Consider the following 22,958-nt stretch of genomic DNA (forward strand, 5'->3'; position numbering starts at 1 on the left):
GAGTTCGCTGTCAGTGCCGGGACTCGATCGGGGCAGGCTCGCAGCTCCGGGAAGCAGCCGAGCTGGCCGGGGACCGGCGTCCCCTTCCTCTGCCAGCTGCTGCTGAGGCGGGAGGACCAGGACCGCCTCTGGCGAGAGGAGCCGCGTGAGAAAGTCTGCGGTCCTCCCTGCCAGCCGGGTCCCTCCCGTCACCCGGGTGTCTCCCTTCCCGGTCCGGGGAGTTTGACTCTCCGCTTGCACCTGTCTCCCCGCGCGGTCTTGGGCGTTCCAGGTGTGAGGAGAAGCTTTTGCATCTCGAGAGTGCAAAGTTGAGAAAAAGGACTGGGTGGAGTTCTGTTTCTTTGCTTGTTCGTGTTTTTGCAGCCCTCCTGAGTGGTCTGTCTCTTAGCAACCCCTTTGGATGCAGCCAGAGCTGCAGGCACTCCCCTTATTAATGATAATGTGAACTTGGGGGTGCACCTTACTGTTGTGACCAGAGCTTTCCATTTGTATTTGTGTTTTCTGGACTTCCCAGCATCTCTCAGCGGAAAATGAGTCTCCTGTTTTGTATTCGAGGAAATGGACGGCTAAATAGACTCCCTTCACATTTGGTGATCTCTACATTTGTTCAGCGGTTATTTATTGATGTTTGCCAGGTTCAAGGGTACAGTAGTGAATAAGAAAATAGTCTTTGCTGTCGTGGTACTTATAGTCTAATGGGGGAGAAAAATAATAAAACAGTAAGCAAGTAAGGTCATTTTAGATAAAAAGACTTAACGAAGACCGGTAAAATGGGATAGCATGAGGTGGGGAATCCTTCGTAAGGGGAGGCCATTTGAGAAATATTCAATGTGCGTTAGCTCTTGTAACCAAGGCACTAATAGTTCCTTAAAGGGGTTACAATTGTTATCAGACCCACACAGGAGATGATATCCCAAGCTCAGAGAGGTGAATTGCCCAGAGCTGCACAGATAGAAAGGGGTAGTATTGGGGACCAGCAGACAGGCAATGTGATGTCACAGCCTGTGCTCAGCCACCATCTAAATTGCTCCATGACGGAGAGTCAGTAGCAGAAGGGAGACTCCCACTCATAGGCTAGCTATGAAACTTAAGTTTCTGTTTCCCGGTAAAGCTTTCTAAGTGTTAGTTCACGTTCCGGATTTGGCTTTGAAGAGGTCTGGGAGAGTATGTTGAAACTGTGTATGCTGTGAACAAGTTCTTAAGATTAAGAGAGGAGGTTGTTGGGGGACAACAGACCTGGATGTAATAATAAACAAGTATCGTAATTTAGCATCAGTGGTGGCAGCTTTATCTCTGTCGTCCAATGAGCTCTTTCCCACGCGCCTTTAATCCCAGCCCTCAGGAGGCAGAGGCAGAGACAAGCAGATCTCTGTGAGATGGAGGCCAATCTTGTCCCTATAGTAACTTCCAGGCAGACTGGAACTAGAGAGACCCTGTCCAAAAAAATTCCAGATGAGCCTTCCCAATTGTGTAGTAGGTAAATAGTGTATTCTGTTAATTTCCTCATTCAACAAATACTTTGTGATTATCATGGAGCAGGCCCTGTGCTGAGTACAGGACACACTGGTAGACTGACCAATTTAGGTAGGATGCTTTTGTCTCATTTTTTTCCTCTGTAATGCTGTGATGTAGATGCACAGTTTACAGACAAGGAAACAAACTTTGTGTGTGTGCGTGCGCACCTGGTATTGAACCCAGAACCTTGCATATGCCACTCAGCTACATACACCCCCAGCCAAACAGAAACTTTTTTTTTTTTTGGTCTTTTGAGACAGGGTCTTCCTGTAGCTTCAGCCGGCCTGGAACTCACAGATAATCCACCTGCCTCTGCCTCCTGAGTGCTGGGACTAAAGGCGTGTGCCACCACACCCAGCTTCAGAGACTTAAGTTTTATAGTTTCAGCAAACTGGCCAAGTAGTAAAATATATTGGACTTTGTAACCAGACTATGAGACAAAGACTCAATTCTGCATACAGTGCAGAGCAGCTGTAGACTATTTAGATGAGCGCATGTGACTGTGTCCTAGTGAAAGCTTATGGATACTACATAAGTCAACTTCATATTTAAAAAGACTCAGGAATTAAGAGAAATGTAAAATACATTCTTAGTTCACAGGTCGTTTAAATACAGACAGTGACTGGGTGTGGTGGCTCCTACATGTAATCTCAGCATTTGGGAGGCTGAGGCAGGAAGATTATCACAAGTTTGAGGCCAGCCTGGGCTACAAAATGAAATCCTGTCTCAGAAAAACTAACACGTGCATATATACAAATGTGAATGTATGTACATATATACATACAGACAGTGGGCTGGATTTAGCTGGCTGACCCTATACTTTCTGTAGTCAGTTCTCCCATATTTTCAATATATTACAAACCATTTCTCCCCTTCTCCTGCCATGTAGATATAAAATCTTTTGGGAAATGCATTTTAGCAGAGATATAACTGAAAGAAATTATCTTCTACATGCACAGATGAAATCTCTGATACATTAATTGCCTGTAAATGACCACTGTTGAGATTGTGGCAAGGGCTTACAAATGAGGGTTAGTTGTTCTCACCATCAGTGGCCTCTCTGTGCCTGTGAGTGTGGATTAACTTTCTCTGCCTTTAGTGTACTGTGTCAGACATAAAGCAGTGTGGTCATTCTGGAGTGGATATGGCACATCTGTGACTTGTGATTTCTTTCATTGTTAGATTTTTTTTTTTTTTTTTTTTTTGGTCTTTTGAGACAGGGTCTCCCTGTAGCCCCAGCTGTTCTGGAACTCACTATGTAGACCAGGCTGGTCTTGAATGCACAGAGATCCGCCTGCCTCCGGGATTAAAGTCCTGTGCTGGGATTAAGACCACGCCTGGCTCATTGTTAGATTTTTGATGGTCTAGTCTATCACATTGTACTTTGATTATAAATAAACCAAGAAATTGATTTGATGTGTTTTCTGGTAGAATGGAATTCAAAGTCCTCAGAGGTCATTTAATTTGGACTTTCTGTGCTTGTATCAGAGACACAGTGGGAAAGGTTGACACACTGGTTGTTCTTTCATCAAGATTAGATGCTTTTTGCTGTTAATTTCTTTGCTCCCCTAAACAGAACTTGTAGGAAGAGATAGCTTGAAAATTTGGAAAAACTATAGAAAAAGTCTACTTGCAGGCTGATTTCAGACAAGTGGAGAGGGAAGGCTGGTGTTCTCACCTGGTGATGAGCAGTGTCCATGATCTGGCTGTCCTTCAAGCATGGCTGTGTCTAAGAAATAGTGGGCTGGAGAGATGACTCAGTGATTAAGAGCACTGGCTGCTCTTGCAAAGGACCAGGGTTCGGTACCCAACACCCACACACCCACTAACACCCTTCCTTAACTCCCAATTCTGGAGGGATCTGATGTCCTCTTCTGGCCTCTGCAAACATTGCACACACACTTACATGCCGACAGAACACTCATACACAGAAAATAAAAATAAAGTCTTTATTAAAAATAAATATGTCTCTCAAGTGCATCCACATTTGGAAAGCTCTATTGGCTGAGGAGATGGCTCAAACATGACAACTTGAGTTCAGTCCCCATCACCCACTTGAGAGCTGGGTGCAATGGAGTGTGCCTGTAATCTCAATGCCAGGGAAAGGGAGACTGGAAGATCCCTGGGACTTGTTGACTATCCAGCCAATCTAGACAAATTGGTGAGCTTCAGGCTCAGTGAGAGACCCTGTTAAAAGGTGGAGAATGATTGAGGAAGAGACCCAAGGCTGACCTTCGCCTCCAAAAACATGCACACACGCATGCATGAGCACCCACACACACGTGTGCACACAGAAGAGAACAGCTATAAGAGATGAGAAATGGTAGATCATAGATTGTGTGTGATATATGTACATGTTCATGTGGGTGTGTGCATGTGTTCATGAAAGTGCACATGTACATATGTGCACACTTATGTAGAGACCAGAGGTCAATGTATACTTCTCAATTGTTTTCCACTTCATTTTCAAAATGTTTTTTATTACATTTATTTATTTGCTTGTGTGTGTACATACACCATGGTTTGGGTATGTAAGTCAAAGGACAACTTGTGGGAGTCAGTTCTCTCCACCATGTGGGTACTGGGGATAGAACTCAGGTTGTCAAGCTTCGAGGCCAGCATCTTTACCCCCTGAGCCATCTTGCTGGCCCTTCCACCTTATTTTTTGAGACCAAGTCTCTCCGCACCTGGAGCTCATTGACTCTGCTAGGCAGGCTAGCCAGTAAACTCCAGGGATCTTCCTGTATCCTCCTCAATGCTGGAATACAGATATGTGTCTGGCTTTTATGTGGGTGCTGGAGATCCGGACTCAGGTCTTCATCCTTGTGCAGCCGGCACTGTTACTGACCGCACTACCTCAGTCTCAGATTATAGATTGAAAAAAGAAACTTCAGACACTTAGTTTTAAGTGTACACAATCAACTAGGTTTTCCAGGTAACCTGTAGTAAGCTGTGATACCCACGCTTCTTTTCTTCCTCTAGACTTGCTGCTGTCTCATACCCTCATGTACTGTAAAGTGGGTCCTTACGAAAGAAGTAACATGGACACTTATTTTTTCAGGGTGGAAGAATGAAAGAAAAGAAAGATGAAAGAATGTTGAAGCACTTTGTTTGGCTGTATGATGGAAGGAAACAGAACTGAGAACCCCCACAGGAGAACACGTGGATGGCTTCAACAAGATAATGATGCTAAGCCATGGCTTTGGAAATTCTCCAATTGCTTTTCTCGTCCTGAGCAGATACTGCCTCTTAGTCCCCAAACGGTAACTGTGATGGCATGTAGCATGCTGAGACTAGATGGGCAGTCTGGGTGGTCTGGGAATCTCCTGCCACAGTGTTCCTTGCCCCACACTCTTGTGGTCCCCTCACTCAGTGGGAATACACTTGCTTAACTCAACTCCACTCTGAGTAACAGATGCTTTAAGTGTTTAATGTTAAAATTTGGAGAAAATTGGCTTCTTATAAAGCCTCAAATTCTAAAACTTGTATAGTAAAATGAGAGAAAAATATAAAATATATTTAACTGTAACTTCTTAAGTAATTTTTGACCTGTAGTTTTTGGAGATAAGTTCTCACTGCATATCCTGGGCTGGCTTGGAGTTTGTTATCCTCTTTCTTTGGCCTCCCAAGTGCAGGACTTTCAGATCAGTGTGCACTACCATGCCTGGTTTGTCTTCTTAGTTTTAAGTCTTGTAAATTAGAAAAGACTGACAGGACCTAATTGACAGTCTTTTTGTTGAAGATTTCTCTTGAATACTAAGTATATCACTTTGGTGTGTGTGGTGCTGGGATTCATTGAACTGACCTTGTATATACTAAGGACACTTCTAATCTGTCTCCCTGTCCCCAGTTTTTTGTTGTGATTTTGTCATTTTCTGATTTTATGCGTGCACAGTACCACCTTGCTATTTCTCTTCTGCTTGGTATTCATATAAGACTTTTAAAAATCAGTTGATTTTTCTGTCTCCTTTAGGTTTTCACTGCATCGTGAATTCATACGTACATAGTGAATGGGCTGGTCCCATTTGTTCCACTCTATGGTTGTCTGCACTGCAAGCCCTCAAGTATTATGGGTCATTTCAGAAGTGTTTTGCTTTAGGAACAGTTGACACACAGGACTGGCCTCTCAAGCAGGCCTTCCTGAGCATGGGGGATCTGGTCTCATGGACTCACCAACTCAGAATTTTGCTCTCACCTTTTCAGAGTTGGAAACTGGGCTTTGACAGTGGCATGCAGGGAAGAGCAAGTTTTAACTGAGAATCAGAGCAAAAGGAATGAAGTTAAAAGAGCAGATAGACGTCTCTGTGCGTCAAGGGGAAAACCTGTCTTGGTTATCAGAGGAGGACTTCTTTGTCTTCATGGCTGTGTTCTCTCTTCACTATAGATCCCCTTTGAGAGTCCAAGTGCTGTACTGAGTGCTTTATGTGCTCTGATTCATTTATCTTCCAATACATATAGGCCATGCATTTACTGTTCCCTGTTTATACTTGTGGAAATGGGAGCACAGAGTTAAGTAACCATGTCAAACCCAGGCCTCTGGTCCAGTGCCACACTTCTCACCTTTGTGATGTGCTGGTGTCCAGTACATGTGTTGGGAGTATCATGAAGATTGTCTTACTCCCTTTTTCCAGATATCTAGTTACTTTGTTTCTTTGCACTGGCCACATAATGGTTGTACTTAGGCTTTAGTGTTTCCTAGCAGCACAGCTGGACCACTTTGGGCAGATGGCTGGTCCCATTTATAGTGTTTGGAATATTACTCTTCTCCTATGGGGACCCCACTAAAACCCTTTACTCACTGACTACAGGAATAATAAAAGGAAGCCACTTCACCTATAAGCCATTTTCTTGAATGCTGCCCATTTTGTCTTCAGACAATCCTTTGAGGCCAGGGGAAGTTACAAATAGGAAGTCTCTCAGGCATGGATCAGTAACTTGGTTTGCTGAAACTGTAAACAGAGCCCTCTGTCCCACTCTGGTCTTAGCTGGCTGCTTTTCCGTTTGTGCGTTTATGATTGATACAATAGAATTAGACATTTTTGTTTTCCACTTTTTTTTTTTTAATCTTTTTGAGACAGGGTCTCCCTGTAGCCCCAGCTGGCCTGGAACTCACTGTGTAGACCAGGCTGGCCTCGAACTCCCAAAGATCCGCCTGCCTCTGCCTCCCAAGTGCTGGGATTAAAAGTGTCTGCCACAACGCCCGGCCTGTTTTCCACTTTTAAATGCAGTAGCATATAAGAAACCAAAACTCATTGGCTCCCCCAAATTGACTTGTGTTTCAATTTTCTCTTCCCAGAAAGAGTACATGGAGAACAAGAAAGTTGCTGTGGAGTTAAAGGATGTACCATCTCCCCTTCATGTTGGCTCTAAACTTTTCCCAGCAGTCCCACTTCCTGATATTAATTCTCTTCAGCAACCTAAAATACAGCTCTCAGCCGTCCCCAAAGTAAGCTGCTGTGCTCATTGCCCTAACGAACCCTCCACATCACCCCTGCATTTTGGTGGTGGCGGTGGCAGCAGTGGAGGTGCTAGTAGCTTGATTCACACGGGCACACTCTTAGACTCAAAAAGCACCAGGACAATCACGTGTCAGGTAGGGTCAGGGTTTGCTTTCCAGTCTGCATCTTCACTTCAGAATGCCTCAGCTAGGAACAACTTGGTGGGCCTTGCGAGTGACTTCCCTGGCATGTGTGTAGAGGGTAACCTGTCTTCCTGCAAGCACCTGCCCTGTTGTGGGAAGCTCCATTTCCAGTCATGTCACAGTAACGTGCACAAGCTACATCAGTTCCCGACTCTCCAGGGCTGCACCTCTGCTGGCTATTTCCCTTGTTCTGATTTCCCAAGTGGGGCTCCTGGGCGTTTGGAAGAGCACCTTCCCCAGTCGGAGCTGACGCCTCACTTGTGCACCAACTCTTTGCACCTAAACGTGGTACCTCCGGTTTGTTTAAAGGGCTCGCTTTACTGTGAAGACTGTCTAAACAAGGTTTGTGTCTTTTTGTTCTTTTATGTTGGGGGCAGCTGAGGTTTGAGTCTCTGTTTTGCCGTGTCCTTATTGTGCATGGGTTTGAAGAGTCTTCCACCATGTAGATTGCACCCCATCAGCCTAACTGCTTCTGGCCTGAAAGACACAAAGGGTAAAATGGGAGACCATCCAGAAAAGCACTGAGTAATTGTTTATGTAGCTTGTACTTTTAGAGCCTCTGGTCAAGGAAATCCATTCCTTACCTGAGAGCTTAGTTTAGCAGAGCTTCCATGATCCATTTATCCTCAGTGGCTAGGGCACATTTGATCAAGTTCCTATAACTTAAACTCAGCTTATATGTGGACCCTTCCATACCATGTAGGTAATTCCACATAGTCTTTTTTGTAATGTGGGGAGGCTGAAGCTTGGCGCCAGTCACTTGGTGTTCTACTGACGGCTTTGCTGCCCTTTATACAAGGTGCATGTGGTCTCCATGGGAGCAGATACATGGCCCAGGATGGAATGGGATGGAAAGGGCCCAACGAGCATATGAACATCTCCCTGATCATTTCAAGTCACCTCTTGAGATGAGACTATGGCTTGGTAGTGATGATTCTGAGAAACAGTTTTTGAAAATATGTTATCAGAGGTCCATAGGTAGAAAGGTGAAACCCTTAAATGAGTTTTTTAGTTGTGTATAAACTAGATTCTGAAATGTGTCTGTAACTTACTCCTTTTTTAAAAAATGTTGAAACAGCCGGCAAGAAATAGTATACTTGATGCTGCTAAAGTCTGGCCAAATATACCACCTCCAAGCACTCAGCCCGCACCTCATGCTATCCCTCTGTGCAATGGCTGTGGAACAAAAGGAACAGGGAAGGAGACCACGCTGTTACTGGCAACCAGTCTAGGCAAAGCTGCTTCGAAATTTGGTAAATAACATAGTGGCATAGAAAGTGCATATTATCTTTTGTATTTTACCTTCTGGAAACATTTTTGAAATGTTAAATCATAAGTGGTTTTTTAGTATCTGACACTAACATTGCATTTTATCGCCTCTAAAAGCTTCCTTGAGGTTCTAAAGCCAGATGTGAACTCTAAAGTATATATGAGTCTTCCCTTCTCTCATTTGACAAATTATAGACCAGTAGGTCAGTCATTTGTCCTTTGTGTTGGACTAGTCTGTTTGAGACCAGATGCTGTATGAGAAGATGGGGCTCAGAGAGATTAAATGCTAGAGGAGATGGGCTCAGCTTAGCTTCTTAATCACACTTGTTGATGTATGCTCCGTAGACATTTTTTAGAACAATTTAGTAATGACTGATTATTAATAGTGTTTGAAACCTCAAGAGAGTTCCTGATCAAAATTATTTCCCTAAAAAGTACTGATAACATGAAATTTTATCTTCTGAAAACATTTTTAAAAGGTTAAATCAGATGTTAATGAAGTATTAAACTAATTTAAAGTCAGCACAGAGCTGGCTTCACTTTGGATATCTCTTCGGTGTTCTTCCATACCCAGCCAGGTCTATGCTGAGGGTGGAGACATCCACTCTGTTCCAAGTCAGTGCTCAGCATCTGTTTGATTCCAAGTCAGTGTTCACAGAAACATCTGGAGACAAGGCGACACTTTAACTTGATTTGTTGTGGACTTTACATCTTTTGACTTGTAGATTTGTTCATTACTAAAAATAGGAAAAACATCTCTTAGTGTGATCCTGAAACAGTGTGGTTGCTTCCCAGGTCAGCCAGTGAAGTTGGTATTGGTAAACTTAACATCAGTCAACCATTTGGTTTTTCTGCTAGAGTGCTACCTGTTGTTATATTTTAATTTGCTGTTCTTTTTAACTGAAAGTGTTAACATTTCTTAAGGGTCACCAGAAGTTGCAATAGCCGGACAGGTGCTAGAAAACCTACCCCCCATTGGAGTTTTTTGGGATATTGAAAACTGTTCAGTTCCCTCTGGCCGGTCAGCTACTACTGTTGTGCAAAGAATCCGTGAAAAGTTTTTTAAAGGACACAGAGAAGCAGAATTTATTTGTGTATGTGACATCAGTAAAGAAAACAAAGAAGTTATTCAAGAACTGAATAATTGCCAGGTAAAACTTTTTTTTAATATAAGAATCCAGTCTGCTGTGGTAGCAGAATAAGCAGGTATGGTTGCTTGGATTTTTAGGAAAATTCCAATTCCAGACTGGCTCAGTGATGTCATTGTATTTGTGTTAAGTTTTCAAATAAGGGAAGCTAGCACATGGTCATTCCTTAAATGCTAAAGGTTTTGGCCCCTGCTTGGTCTCTCAGTGGTGTTACCTGTACTTTGGTTCCCTGCTGCTGTAATGGGTGCAACGTGCCATCCACTTTGACTTTGATAGCTATGAACCAGGCACCCAGGACGGTTTTATCATTTGCAGCTTACAGAGGAACATGAGGTACTAAGAAGGAAAACCACTTTCTGGTTTTTTTTGGGCGGTCTTCCTGTAGCCCCAACTGGCCTGGAACTTACTGTGTAAACCAGGCTGGCCTTGATTTCATAGAGATGCGCCTGCTTCAGCCTCCTAAGTGCTGGGTTTAAAGACATGTGCCACCACACCTAGCTCAGAAACTACTTTCTTAAGATCACATTGCCAATAAATGAAAAAAAACTAGAATTTTTATTTATGTATATATTTGAGATGGGTTTCAATTATGTAGCCCTGGCTGGCGTGGAACCCACAGAACGCTGCCTTCCCGAGCGCTGAAATTAAAAAGTGTGTGTCACTGTGCCTAGCATTAATGTAGTCTGACCCCAAAGTCTGCTGTAAATCTGGAGCTGGAATTCAAGTGTTTTGACCCTTGGACAGATGATTCCATTGACATCCCATGTTCTTGTATAAAACATATATTTATATATATAATATACAAATACATATATTCCATGTTATATATATTTAAAAAAACTGTTAAATCTAGTCAAGAATTACATATGGTTGAGACACCTTTCTTTACTTTGGAGACCGTTCTGTGTGAGCCTGGTGGGCACATCAGGACTCTGGGTTTTTGTCTTTCTTAGGGGTGTTACTTGCTCCTCATTCTGCCATACAACTCCAGATCCTGAAGGCCACAGCCAAGGGATAGCATAGACAAGTGATGAGACCCAGCCCACACTGTACCATAGCCAGTTCCACTAATTACAAATTGTGGGCACAGTGCATCATGGAAAGTTGATGAGTTCAAGTTTTACTCCCTTTTCCCTACTTATTTTTTTAAAATTTTATTTATTATTTTTATTTTACGTGTGTGTTGCCTGCATGTAGGTAAGTGCACCCGTGTCGTTCAATGCCTGAGGAGGTCAGAAGAGGCTGTCAGATCCCCTGAGACTGGAGTTACAGACAATTGTTAGCTGTCATGTGGGTGCTGGAATTCAAACCCTGGTCTTCTGTAAGAACAACCGGTGTTCTTAACCACTGAGCCATCTCTCCAGCCCCTCCTACTTATTTTTTAAAAGAGGGATAAAAGAAGTTCAAAAGTAATTAGAAATGAGAGCTGGTGTAGTCATTTATCTAGTTTATGTGGAGTACCAATTCTAAAATTACTAGGACCCAATTGTAATCCAGTTTCCCATTCCGAACAGTAACAAAGAGTCTGTTTCCTCATGACTTAACCACTAGGCACTGGTATGACGGTGTGTCTCTAATTCCAGCACTCTGGAGGCTGAGGCAGAAGAATCAAGAGTTTAACGCTAGCCTGGGCTATATAATAAGATTCTTTTTTTTTTTTTTATTAATCTACTAAAATGTAGACCGAGTGTGTAGCAGTTCACTTACCCAAGCTCTTGTTCTTTGGCCCTTATAATAAATGAATACAGGTAACTGTTGCTCACATCAATGCTACTGCAAAGAATGCTGCTGATGATAAACTGCGCCAGAGCCTGCGAAGGTTCGCAAATACACACACTGCTCCAGCTACTGTGGTTCTTGTGTCAAGTAAGTGTCAAAGCATCTGCTGATGTCAGTACATTGGCTGTGTGGGGATTATTGTGGAGTCAGAAGCATGCAAGCCCAGGGTTCCCACAGAGGAGGGTAAACACTGCTGATTGTTGAGAATTATTGAGGGAAAAAGATTGAGTCTACAGCCTAGCCTGGTAGCTCATCCCTGTAATCCCAGCACATAGACTGAGGCAAGAGAATCTTGAATGAGTCAGGGCCAGCCTGGGCCACATAGTGAGCTACTGTCTCAAAAAAGGAAAGGAAAGGGAAGGGAAGGGAAGAAAAAAGGGAAAGGGAAAGGAAAGGAAAGGGAAAAGAGTCTGTGAGTTTTTATATTTTCTCCTGTGTTCTTGCAGGACCAAATTGATTCAAGAAAATGTGATTCTGTTTTTTTTTGGTTCCCCCACCTTTAGCTATATATTATTAATTTTTAAAAAAATGCAGGGGCTGGAGAGATGGCTCAGCAGTTAAGAGCACTGACTGCTTTTGCAGAGGACCCAGGTTTGATTCCCAGCACCCACATGGTGGCTAACAACCATTGGTAACTCCAGTTTCAGGGGAATCTGATATCCTTTCCTGACCTCCACAGGCGTTGCACAACACGGGTGCACCTACCTACAAGCAGTACATTCATACACATAAAGATAATAAAATTTTTTTTTTGTCTTTTTGAGACAGAGTCTCCCTGTAGCCCCAGGTGGCCTGAACTTGATATGTAGACCAGGCTGGCCTTGAATTCACAGAGGTCCACCTGCCTATGCCTCTCGAGTGCTGGGATAAAAGGCATGCGCAACCACATCTGGCAAGAAATATTTTTTAAAATTCAAGGTGCTATGTCGAGTGTGGTTAGTCCAGCACTCGGAAAGCAGACGCAGAGGAAGTTCTGTGAATTCTAGGCAGCGTGGTGTACATAGAGAGTTCCAGGGCAGCCAGGGATACATAGTAAGACCTTGTTGTTAGGGAGGGGAAAAGGTAAGATAATTTCTCCCCAGCACACTAATGCCTGCTCTCTATTACTATTAGAGGAACATAGGTCTTGTGTTCCATATTGGTGTGGTATGATGGTCCCATCATACTAATTCTGAAGGAAATGTGCTCGCTCCTCTCAAAGGAAGGGGAGAAAGTGACTCTGAGCATTCACCAGGCATTCCTTTCTCATTGGTGGCTGTCACTAGACTCGTTGAGGGCTCTTTGTTGAATATTTTTAATATTTGCAAATGAATCTGTGTGTCTTTTCTTTCAGCTGATGTCAATTTTGCATTGGAACTCAGTGACCTGAGACATAGGCATGGTTTTCACATCATTTTGGTGCATAAAAACCAAGCCTCCGAAGCATTGCTGCATCACGCTAACGAGCTGATCAGATTCGAAGAGTTCATCTCTGACTTGCCCCCCAGGTTACCACTAAAGATGCCTGTAAGTGGGTTTTTGTCACCTTTGCCATTTTCCAGTGGTAGCTTTTGGAGGCTGAGAGACAGCCCTTAGCAAGGGGTCACCAGGTCTGTGTGGGGGCTCTTTTTTGTGGATGTTGGTTGGATCTTTTTTTTTAATAAAAAAAAATTTATTTGTATTCTATGAGTGTTTTGCCTGCATGCACGTGTACCACGTGCATGCGGTGCCCACAGATGCCAGAACGTGGTGTTGGCTCCCCTGGAACTAGTGTTAAGGTCAGTTGTTAGCCACCATGTGGTGCTGGGAACTGAACCCAGGTCCTCTGCAAGAGCAGCCAGTGCTCTGAGCCACTGAGAAATCTCTCCAGCCCCTGATTGGATTAGATCTTGAAATGGGCTTGTAAACCTCAGATTCTTGTCTTGAACATAAAGAACTTATAGGAATGAATTTTTCCTGTAATGTTTTTCAAACTTGCCTAGAGAATTGACTGTGGCTTTACCTCAGCAACAGGCACTTGCCATTGTCTTCCAGGCTGGAAGTGCCTTATATCAAATGGAGGAAATAGGAGAGCCATCATTCTCTTTGCTTCCAGATAGTTACTCCCTCAGCTCAGTGGGGCTGTGCTTTTTAATGGTGCATTCCCTATCTTGCTGCACCTGGGGGCAAGCCAAATGCTGGGAAAGTGTGAACATGTTTCTCTCTCCTTTTTTTCTTTTTAAATGTAACTTTTTTTTTTTTTGTCTTTTTGAGACAGGGTGTCCCTGTCTCTGGCTGGCCTTGAACTTACAAAGATCCGCCTCCCTCTGCCTCCCAAGTGCTGGGACTAAAGGCGTGCGCCACCACGCCCAGGTTTTTCTTTTTTTTAAATTGAGACAAGGTCTTATTATATGACCCTACCTGGTCTTGAACTCACAGAGATCACCTCCCTCAGCTTGCAAGTGCCAGATTAAAGGTGTGTGTCACCATGCCTTGCTTGTATGTGTAGCTTTTAAAACAATACACTAATAATGATAGAAAGGATCTATAATGTGGGGAGTCTAGGAGAATGGACAGTCTCATACATTAAATGAATCTTAATATGTAATTTAAGAACTTTAAAGTTGCCAGTGTATTTTAGAAATGATCCATTTAAGTCAGACACGGTGGCATGTACCTGTTACATATGCCTGTAATGTCAATTCTTTAGCAGGAGTATCATGAGTTCTAGGCCATCCTGGGCTACATAGGTCCAGTTCAGCCTTGGCTACATAGTGAGCTTCTGCCCCCCAAACAAGAAGTGATGTCATCCAGCATCCTCGTAGATGGAGGTGGAAGTTAGTGCTGAGGAAAGAAGCAAATCCTGGATAGTCGGAGCAGAGCAGAGGGTGGGCGTGGTCTCCAGTGCAAGCTGCTGCCCTGCCAGCCCTCTTAATCCCCGATGTCCTGCAAGCCCAGAGTGTATTTTAGTCAGACCCATGCTAGGGACAGCTCACAGTTGGAGATTGCAGAGTCTAGCCCAAGGAGCATTATCACAGGCCCCACTGCAGTCCTTTGAGCCTCCTTACAAACCCACCTTGGCATTATTGGTTGTTTTGGTCTTGTGATCAGAGCTTTGCTACCTCCCTCCTTTTGCCTGATTCTCTCCAACTTTCTTTAAATTTAGGGGTCATTTAATCAGTTGTATTTTGGCTGAGGGTTGCCCATTTTGGAGTTCCTTACTTCTTATGGTTATCAAAACATTTCATCTTCCCAGATGCTTTTTCTGAATCACTAGAGTGAAAAATTAAGGCACAATTTTACTTTTCTATTCTTCAGTCTGTCCCTACAGGAAATTGAACATGCATTAACTCTACCTGGGTTTTGAGTTCCAGGAAGAGTGAGATTTTATTGGTGATTGGTTGACATATTCAGCATAAAAAGGACAGAGAGTTTCCAATTAGAAAAGTAATACAATCAATGTAAAAACAAAAGCCAACATGCCAAAATAAAGAGCACAAAGCCTCACAGTCCTATCCTGAGGGGTAACTACTGTTTACAATTTGGTATTATCCTTTAAATATTAAAAACTCTAATATAGGGCCTGGAGAAATGGCTTGGCAGTTAAGAGCACTGGCTGCTCTAACAGAGGACCTGGGTTCAGTTTCCAATACCCACATGGTGGCTAACCTTAGTTCCAAGGGATCCGATGCCCTCTTTTGACCTCTGCAGGCATTGCACAACACAGGTGCATTTAAATAACATGTAGGCAATACACTCATATAGATAAAATAATAAAAAATAATAAAGCTGTAATAACTTTCTAAAATATATTTTATTTTTATTTTATGTAAATGAGTGTATTACTTGCATGTATGTGAGTGCACCCATGTCATGCAATGCCACGAAGGTCAGAAGAGGATGTTGGATTCCCCTGGAACTGGAGTTAAGGATGGGTCATAGCCACCATGTGGGTGCTGGGAATCGAACCTGGGTCCACTGAAAGAGCAGTCAGCACTCCTAACCACTGAGCCATCTCTCCAGCTCCTGCAATAACATTTTAAAAGTTACCTGGTGTTTTTCTTAACCTAATATCATAACTTGGATGTACTTCCATGTTCACATATATATCGGTATTGATATGAATCACCCATAGTTTTTAACCATCAGAATGCTGACTGATAATATGTTTATGGCTAGTCTTTTATTTATTTAACCAGTCTACCTATTACTGCACATTTTGTCTCCAGTTTTTACCATCTCCAGCAAATTCACTCAGGGTGTCTTTGAGCTCCTGGGCTAATAGTTTACAGGGTAAATTCTCAGCTGTGGCAGTTCTGAGTTGTTACTGGTAAGATCTTGTTCTCCAGGAAGGTGATATCGATTCATATTCTGTCAGTGAAAAGTACAAGTGTCTTTTTAAAATATTTGCCAGTCTGGCAGGTGAAAAATACTATATGCCTTTGTTTGGCCTTTTTATTAAGCTATAAGCAAGGTGCAAATTATCTTTTTATTTTGCTGTTGCCCCTAGATACTTCTTTTGAAAGTTATTTCCACTTTTGTTCATTTTATCATTTCTTTTGTGGCTCCTAGATTTAGCCCTCTCCACAGTTACCTTCCTTCTCTACTGGCATTTTAACAATTCTATTTCTTTTCTTTTTGCTTTTAAAGTCTCTTTATTTTTTTCTTTTGTGTCTTAAGTGTTTTGCCTGCATGTATGTATGTACATATGTGTACATTGCCTATAGAGACCAGAAGAGGGAATCAGATCCCCCCAGAACTAGAATAGTTGTGAGCTACCATGTGAACTTGGATCCTCTTTAAAGAGCAGCTAGTGCTCTTAACTGCTGAACCATCTCTCCAGCTCATAATTCCATGTAATACAAAAATCCTAATTCATCTGGAAGGGTTCTCAGGACCCAGTGCCTATTGCTATTGATTGGCTACCTGTTGGCTACCTGTGGTAACTTGACAGGCTCTAGTTTTATAACATACTTTGTGACATTCAACCACCCTGCTGAATAAAAAGACTTAAAACCTTGTAGGGCTGTAACTTACGGAGCACAAAATTCATGTCTTTTAAGTATACAGTTCACTTTTTTTTTTTTTTTTTGTCTTTTTGAGACAGAGTCTCCCTGTAGCCCCAGCTGGGCTGAAACTCAATATGTAGACCAGGTTGGCCTTGATTTCTGTGAGATCCACCTACCTCAGCCTCCTGAGCGCTGGGATTAAAGGCATGTGCCACTATGCCTGACAGTTGACTAGTTTTTAATATTTGGAGCCACACATGGAGTTTTAGATGGTTTCGAGACTTCCGTTTCCATTCTCACCCCAGGTAGCTCTTCAGCCATCTCTGTAGATTTGCCTTTTCTGAACATAGTATAGAAATGGACTCACACAGTATATATATGCTTAGCTGTCTTCAAAACAACACTCAGTGTAACCTCTCTCTGTCTATACTCCTGTCCCCTCCTCTTCTAGATTGTTATTGTCGTGTAGCTAGCACTTGTTCTTGTTTGGAAATTGACTCTGGGCCTTTGACTGAAGGTAGTTTAACTTGTTTCCTGTGTCTGCAGTGCCACACTCTGCTCTATGTTTATAACCTACCAGCCAATAAAGACGGCAAGAGCATCGGCAACAGGCTCAGGCGCCTGTCTGACAACTGTGGTGGCAAAGTGCTGAGTATCTCAGGCTGCACTGCAATTCTCCGCTTCATAAACCAAGATAGTGCAGAGCGGGCCCAGAAGCGGATGGAAAACGAAGATGTCTTTGGTAACAGGATCATTGTGTCGTTTACTCCAAAACATAGAGAACTCTGTGAAGCCAAGAGTTCAAATGCAATTGCTGATAAAATGAAGTCTCCCAAAAAAGTTAAGAACACAAAATTGTGCCTCATCAAAGACACAAGTGAACAGTCGCCCAGTGCCAAAGCCATGCCTGGAAAAGGGTCACAGGCAAATTCTGGATCTGCTGCAAAAACCACAAATGTTAAAAGTTTGCAGGTAATTCTGATCCCTCTTGCTTTCCAAAGTTCTTGATAGGTTGGGTATCTGTCTCTGTGTCCTGTGTCTGCTGATTTTTGTTGAATCCTCCTCTTTTTAGTTTTTGCTGAGACTCAGTTATTCTCTGTGCAGGCTCTAACCCATCTGAGGTACTTAAGTTTTAAGCCCATTGCACTTGTGTCTTTGAAGGAGCTGTGCCACATGGAGTCAAAGACTGGCAGCAGAAACAGTGAGCACCAGCAAGGCCACGTGAAGCTGGCAGCACTGCCTCACGACGGCCCAAGCACTTCAGTGCCCACTCTGAAATCCACAGGCATGACGGAGCCGCTTTACAGAAACAGTCAGAAGTATGTCCAGTTCCTGCTCAGTTGTTGCTTCTGTGAAATGATGGGAGACTTGTGACTTTTCCTTTCACATTTTCCTTTCTACTAGAAAAGAGACCCTGAGTGCCCGGAGTATCACCAGTTCTCCTGTAGAGAAAAAGGAGAAGGAGGAGACTATCTTCCAAGTGAGCTACCCATCTGCCTTCAGCAAACTGATTGCCTCAAGGCAAGTCAGCCCTCTGCTCACCTCACAGTCTTGGTCTCCTAGGTAAGTCCTGCTTCCTCACCTGTGGGCTGGAGCATGCATCAGGAAGGATCACAAAATTGTGCTTGTTACTGAGACAGTACAGAAATATGGAGTGAGAGAGGGTCAGTCACCACCCCTTGCTAGACCTTACCCCCGGTTACCACAGCTGACCTTAAGAGACATTGTTTTCTGCCTTTTCTCCCTTCGTTTGGAAATGTAGGTAAGCCACAGTCAACAGGGAAGGACATTAAGATGTCCTTATGGCCAGGCAAGGTCATGTTTGCCTATATTCCCAGCATTTGGGAGGCTGAGGCAGAACGATTATGAGTTTGAGGCCTGCCTGGGCTACATACTTCAAGGCCAGTTTAGGCTTAGGCAACTTAGTGAGACCCTGAATAAATTTAAAAATAAATAAATAAACAAAAACAATATTTTTATTTGTGTTGAGAAAAAAGCCCAAACTAGACATGCATTGGTTGTTCTTACCATGGCACTCTGAGAAGTAAGGGTCTCTGTGACCTCTGAATCTCTATTACTCTCCTCATCCATAATTCTAAACTCAAGCCAGTTCTTTGGGAAGCTTGGGAGACTGGATTGCCATGAAGGCAAGTTCTGATACTGCATTTGTCATACAGAGCTGGTGAAGAATCACTACAGAAAGTGAATGTAAAATTCCCCCTAAAAATTCATGTAAAAGCCTTATGTGTAAAACTGTGCCATGTGAGCAGGGATCAGAGGAGGTTCAATGACCTAAGATCATCAGAGGCTGTCTTCCTAGGAGCAGGTGCTCAGTGAGGAATGTTATTAGCTCACCAAGCTTCCCGTGCTTTCTCCCTTCTGCTTTAAATATTTCTGTGAAGTAATATTTGGTACTGAATAATTTACCGGAGTTGACTGATAGCACTTCAGACAATAAGCCTAAATCATCATAGGTTTAACATAAAACACATTGTGAAATCAAATACAAAAGCCTCTTTCGTCAGTAGTTTCAGGCAAAGCCAGAGTCGCAGAACCTTGGTGTCCCAAACATTTTTCATGTTTCTGTGTGTTTTCTGCAGGAGTATGTCTCCAAACCTTTTAAACAGAGCCTCTCCTCTTGCTTTCACCGTTGCCAACCCTACCAGCCTCACTGACTGTCCAGACCCATTTGCAAACGGTGCTGACATCCTGGTCAGCAACTTGGACTACAGGTTATCCCGGAAGGAGCTTCAGCAGCTTCTCCAGGAGGCCTTCTCCAGGCATGGCAAGGTATCGTTGCCCTCTTGTTATTTGATTGGTTTTGTTTGGGGGAGTTAGGTGATGTTTTCATGACCCATTTTCAACTCTTTAGCCCAGATTGACCTCAGACTTGTGAAGGTCTTCTTGACTCAGCCTTCTAGTTGCCAGGGTTCCAGGTGTTAAGCCGCTGTATCTGGCTTCACTCTTTAAAAAAATTGCAGTTTTTTAAAAATTTTATTTATTTTAATTACTTACATGTATGTACATGTGTGGGTGCCTCAGGAGGCCATAGGCATTGGATTCCTTGGAGCTAGAGTGACAGGTGGTTGTGAGCCTCTCAATATGGGTGCTGGGAACCAAACAGTACACACTCTGAGCTGCTGAGCCATCTCTCCAATCTCCCCACCCTCCAGCTCACTCTTGTCCTTGTTGGTTTTATCCAGTGAGCCTAACTAGACATAAGAGAACCAGAACCAGGCTATGAATGTGATTGGGCAGGTTTGAACACCTTCCTTTCCCTTGTGGCTGTTGGAAGAAATGCAGTATACCCAGTTTTTAGGATACCACTCTAGAGAACACAGACCTCGCCATGAGAAATGTCTGTCATTGGTAGAGGCATTTAGTGCTATATGCTAAAATACAGAAACTAATATTGGCTATTTTTGTTTATATTTTAATGTGTCCAGCCAGTTTTTAGGTGTAGTTTGCCAAAAATGCACCCTTTGCTGGGCGTGGTGGTGCACACCTTTAATCCCAGTACTCAGGAGGCAGAGGCAGGTGAGTTCAAGGCCAGCCTGGTCTACATAATGAGTTCCAGGACAGCTGGGGCTACAGGGAGACCCTGCCTCGAAAAAAAAAAAAAAAAGCACCTTTTATAGACCCAGAATTTTGAGGAGTCCAGAGAAACCCTGGTCTCTGAGTTTGTACCTGAGAGCTGTGTGTGCCAGACACAGGGGCAGACCAGCTTAGCTGACTTTTCTGAAGGTCACCCATAGTCTGGTCAGTACCACACTCAGACACATCCCTCTTGGAGGTGCTGAAGTCTGCTAGTGTGTTCCTCAACAGTTAGCCCTCATTTTGACAATGACAGGCTTCTGGGTAGTCACAGTACTTTGTTTCTCTTCGTCCTGTTGTAGGTGAAGAGTGTTGAGCTCAGTTCCCATACAGATTATCAGCTCAAGGCCATTGTGCAGATGGAAAACCTCCAAGAAGCAATCAGTGCAGTGAACAGCCTCCACAGACACAAGATCGGCAGCAAGAAGATCCTGGTCTCACTCTCCACAGGAGCTGCGAACAAGTCACTCTCTTTACTAAGGTAAAAGAAAACACCAACTAAGCCACTCATTTTAAAAGAACACCTGACCTACAAACAGTTTGAGAAATAATAAAAATAGATTTTTATCATGCTCCCAGTCTTCTTGTTGCAAGAATGCTTATTGTGAATTGATAGAGCTTGAAATCAGCCCTCTGACTCTTGTTCAGGTCATTAACCAAAAGTCAAACACAGCTTACACTTGACAGGCACTTGGGAGTGAAACAGCACAGCACATACCCGGACAGGTTCTAAAAATAGCAGATCTCTGTAGTAAAGCTTAGAAACCTAAAAAGTGTAAAATACTGCCTTGAAATCCTGGTAGACAGTGAATTTGTCTAAAAGACCATATCTACAGAGCTTCTAAGCTCCCAACTTGCAGGTGAATCCTTAATGCCAACTAGACATCCAGCCCCAGAGCCTCCCTAATGATTTGCTCAGTTGTGCAGAGTTCATGACTTTACTTACAGTAAGAATCGATGCTCTTTGGTTCTCATCTTGGGAAGCTAGTGGAACAGGACTTACTCTTATGTGTGTAAATAAGGATTTTCTCTCTGACTCTTACTTTGCTGGTCTTTCAAGTTATGGGGTTTTGTTTTTTTCTTAGAATAAAAATAATACTTAGAAAATTTTTGGCAACTTTGGGAAAGTAAGAAAATGGGAAAAGTCCTTTCTAATCCTATTGGGTTAATCTCCTGAATTAGCCTTCAGAGTTGGGGTTTGGTTCTGGGCTTTTCCCTTTGACTATTCTTGGTACCTTTTTTTTTTGTTAATTTTATTTATTATTTTTATTTTATGTGTATGAGTGTATTGCCTGCATGTATGTGAGTGTATCCGTGTCGTGCAGTACCGCAGAAGTCAGAAGAGGGCTTGGGATTCCCCTGGAACTGGAGTTGAGGATGGTTCGTAGCCGCCATGTGGGTGCTGGAAATTGAACCCGGCTCTTCTGCAAGAGCAATCAGTGCTCTTAACCGCTGAGCTATCTCTCCAGCCAGCCCCTCTTGGTACCTTTTTTATAAAGCATGGTTAAGATGGTAGTGTTTTACAGTTGCACGTCCAGTCACATGGGAATTCTAGTCTCTGCATCTGATAAATAAGCCACAAATGGCAAGAGGTATTCATGCTACTCTGCCTCTGCCCTGAGTTAAAAACCACACGTTTTATCGCCCCCTTTTGCCCCCATTCCTCCACCCCCAAGGGAGGTCATGTCTTTTGCTGTACAAGTGTATGAAATCCTGTGACTGAGTCTGATTAGAATCCCAGGATAGGGGCTGGAGAGAGGCTCATCAGTTAAGAGGGCTTGTTGCTTTTACAGAGGGCTTGAGTTCAGTTCTCAGCATCTACAAGGGGCAGCTCATAGCTGCCCATAACTTCAGTTCTAGGGTATCTGACACCCTCTTCTGTACTTCATAGGCACCTGCACTCATACCCACACACAGACGCACATAATTAAAAATAAATCTTAACAAAAGTCTTAGGGTATGACTTAATAATCTTTCATTGGCTTATCCCTAAAATCTTTTTCATTTTCTTTTAAAATTTTCTGGAAAGTTAATTCTGACTTATCTGAAACTAGTAAATTTGCTTTATATGTACATTACACTAATTTTATGCACTTTTTTTTTTTTTTTTTTTTTTTCAATCTGATATCTAAATCTGCTTCTCAGTAATGTTCAGCCTGGTTTTTTAGAGTAAAGAAGAAGACCTTTCTATTCCCCCACAACTTCTTAGAGCTGAAAAGAGGCTTCAGGATGTCAGTACAGAAGCTTCTGAGGCAGTTAAGGAAATGGGTTTTATTTTACGTGTATGAGTATATTGCCTGCGTGTATGTGAGTGCACCCATGTCGTGCAATCCCGCGGAGGTCACAAGACGGCTTTGGATTTCCCTGGAATTGGAGTTAAGGACGGTTCATAGCCACCATGTGGGTGCTGGGAATCGAACCCAGGTCCTCTGCAAGAGCAGTCAGTGCTCTTAACTGCTGACATGGTCTCCCTGTCTCAAAATGACCAAAAAAAAAGAGTATACTTCATAATGTAGAGCAAGTGGTTTGTACTCTAATTTGACTATTTTGTCGTACAGTGCAGAGACAGTGTCTGTTCTTCAAGATGCTCCTGCCTGCTGTTTACCTCTTTTTAAGTTTACGGACATCTATGAAAAAAAGTAAGTAAGGCTGTTGTTCCATTGATACAATTAGTAGAGATTGGTGATTGGTGGCTTCTGTTCACAGACTTATGGTGGTGGCCCTTAAGGAATGTTCCTCTTGTAAAGGGAATGAATAAAGGCAATGCTGATAAGATTAAGATTGGAAGTTTGAATTTAGGAATTTAGGATCCTTTTTGTTGTTGTTGTTCTTTTTGAGACAGGGTTTTCCTATAGCCCCAGCTGACCTGGAAGTACTCACTATGTAGACTAGGCTGGCCTCGAACTCACAGAGTTCTGCCTCCCAAGTGCTGGGATTAAAGGCATGTGCCACCACGCCCAGCTCCTTTTTAGCAAATGTAGACTTCAGTTCCCAAAGCTACACCTTTTTTTGTCTTTTTGAGACAGCTATGTAGACTAGGCTGGT

General features: G+C 43.0%; 1 protein-coding gene across 1 annotated transcript in view; it reads left to right on the forward strand.

Moving 5' to 3' along the window:
• Positions 1-4,580: 4,580 nt before the first annotated feature.
• Marf1 (meiosis regulator and mRNA stability factor 1) overlaps positions 4,581-22,958 on the forward strand; it is a gene marked incomplete in the record, with an annotated part of 45,655 nt that continues 27,277 nt past the window's right edge. The window contains 12 exon segments of the mRNA XM_008829976.2: positions 4,581-4,778; positions 6,812-7,498; positions 8,235-8,409; positions 9,350-9,576; positions 11,322-11,439; positions 12,686-12,858; positions 16,866-17,291; positions 17,481-17,638; positions 17,724-17,882; positions 18,920-19,109; positions 20,216-20,394; positions 22,472-22,552. Of these exon segments, the coding sequence (XP_008828198.2) occupies positions 4,635-4,778; positions 6,812-7,498; positions 8,235-8,409; positions 9,350-9,576; positions 11,322-11,439; positions 12,686-12,858; positions 16,866-17,291; positions 17,481-17,638; positions 17,724-17,882; positions 18,920-19,109; positions 20,216-20,394; positions 22,472-22,552 (2,717 nt within the window).

The sequence above is a fragment of the Nannospalax galili genome, unplaced genomic scaffold, assembly GCF_000622305.1.
Source record: "Nannospalax galili isolate Female #2095 unplaced genomic scaffold, S.galili_v1.0 scaffold32, whole genome shotgun sequence".
NCBI lineage: Eukaryota > Metazoa > Chordata > Mammalia > Rodentia > Spalacidae > Nannospalax > Nannospalax galili.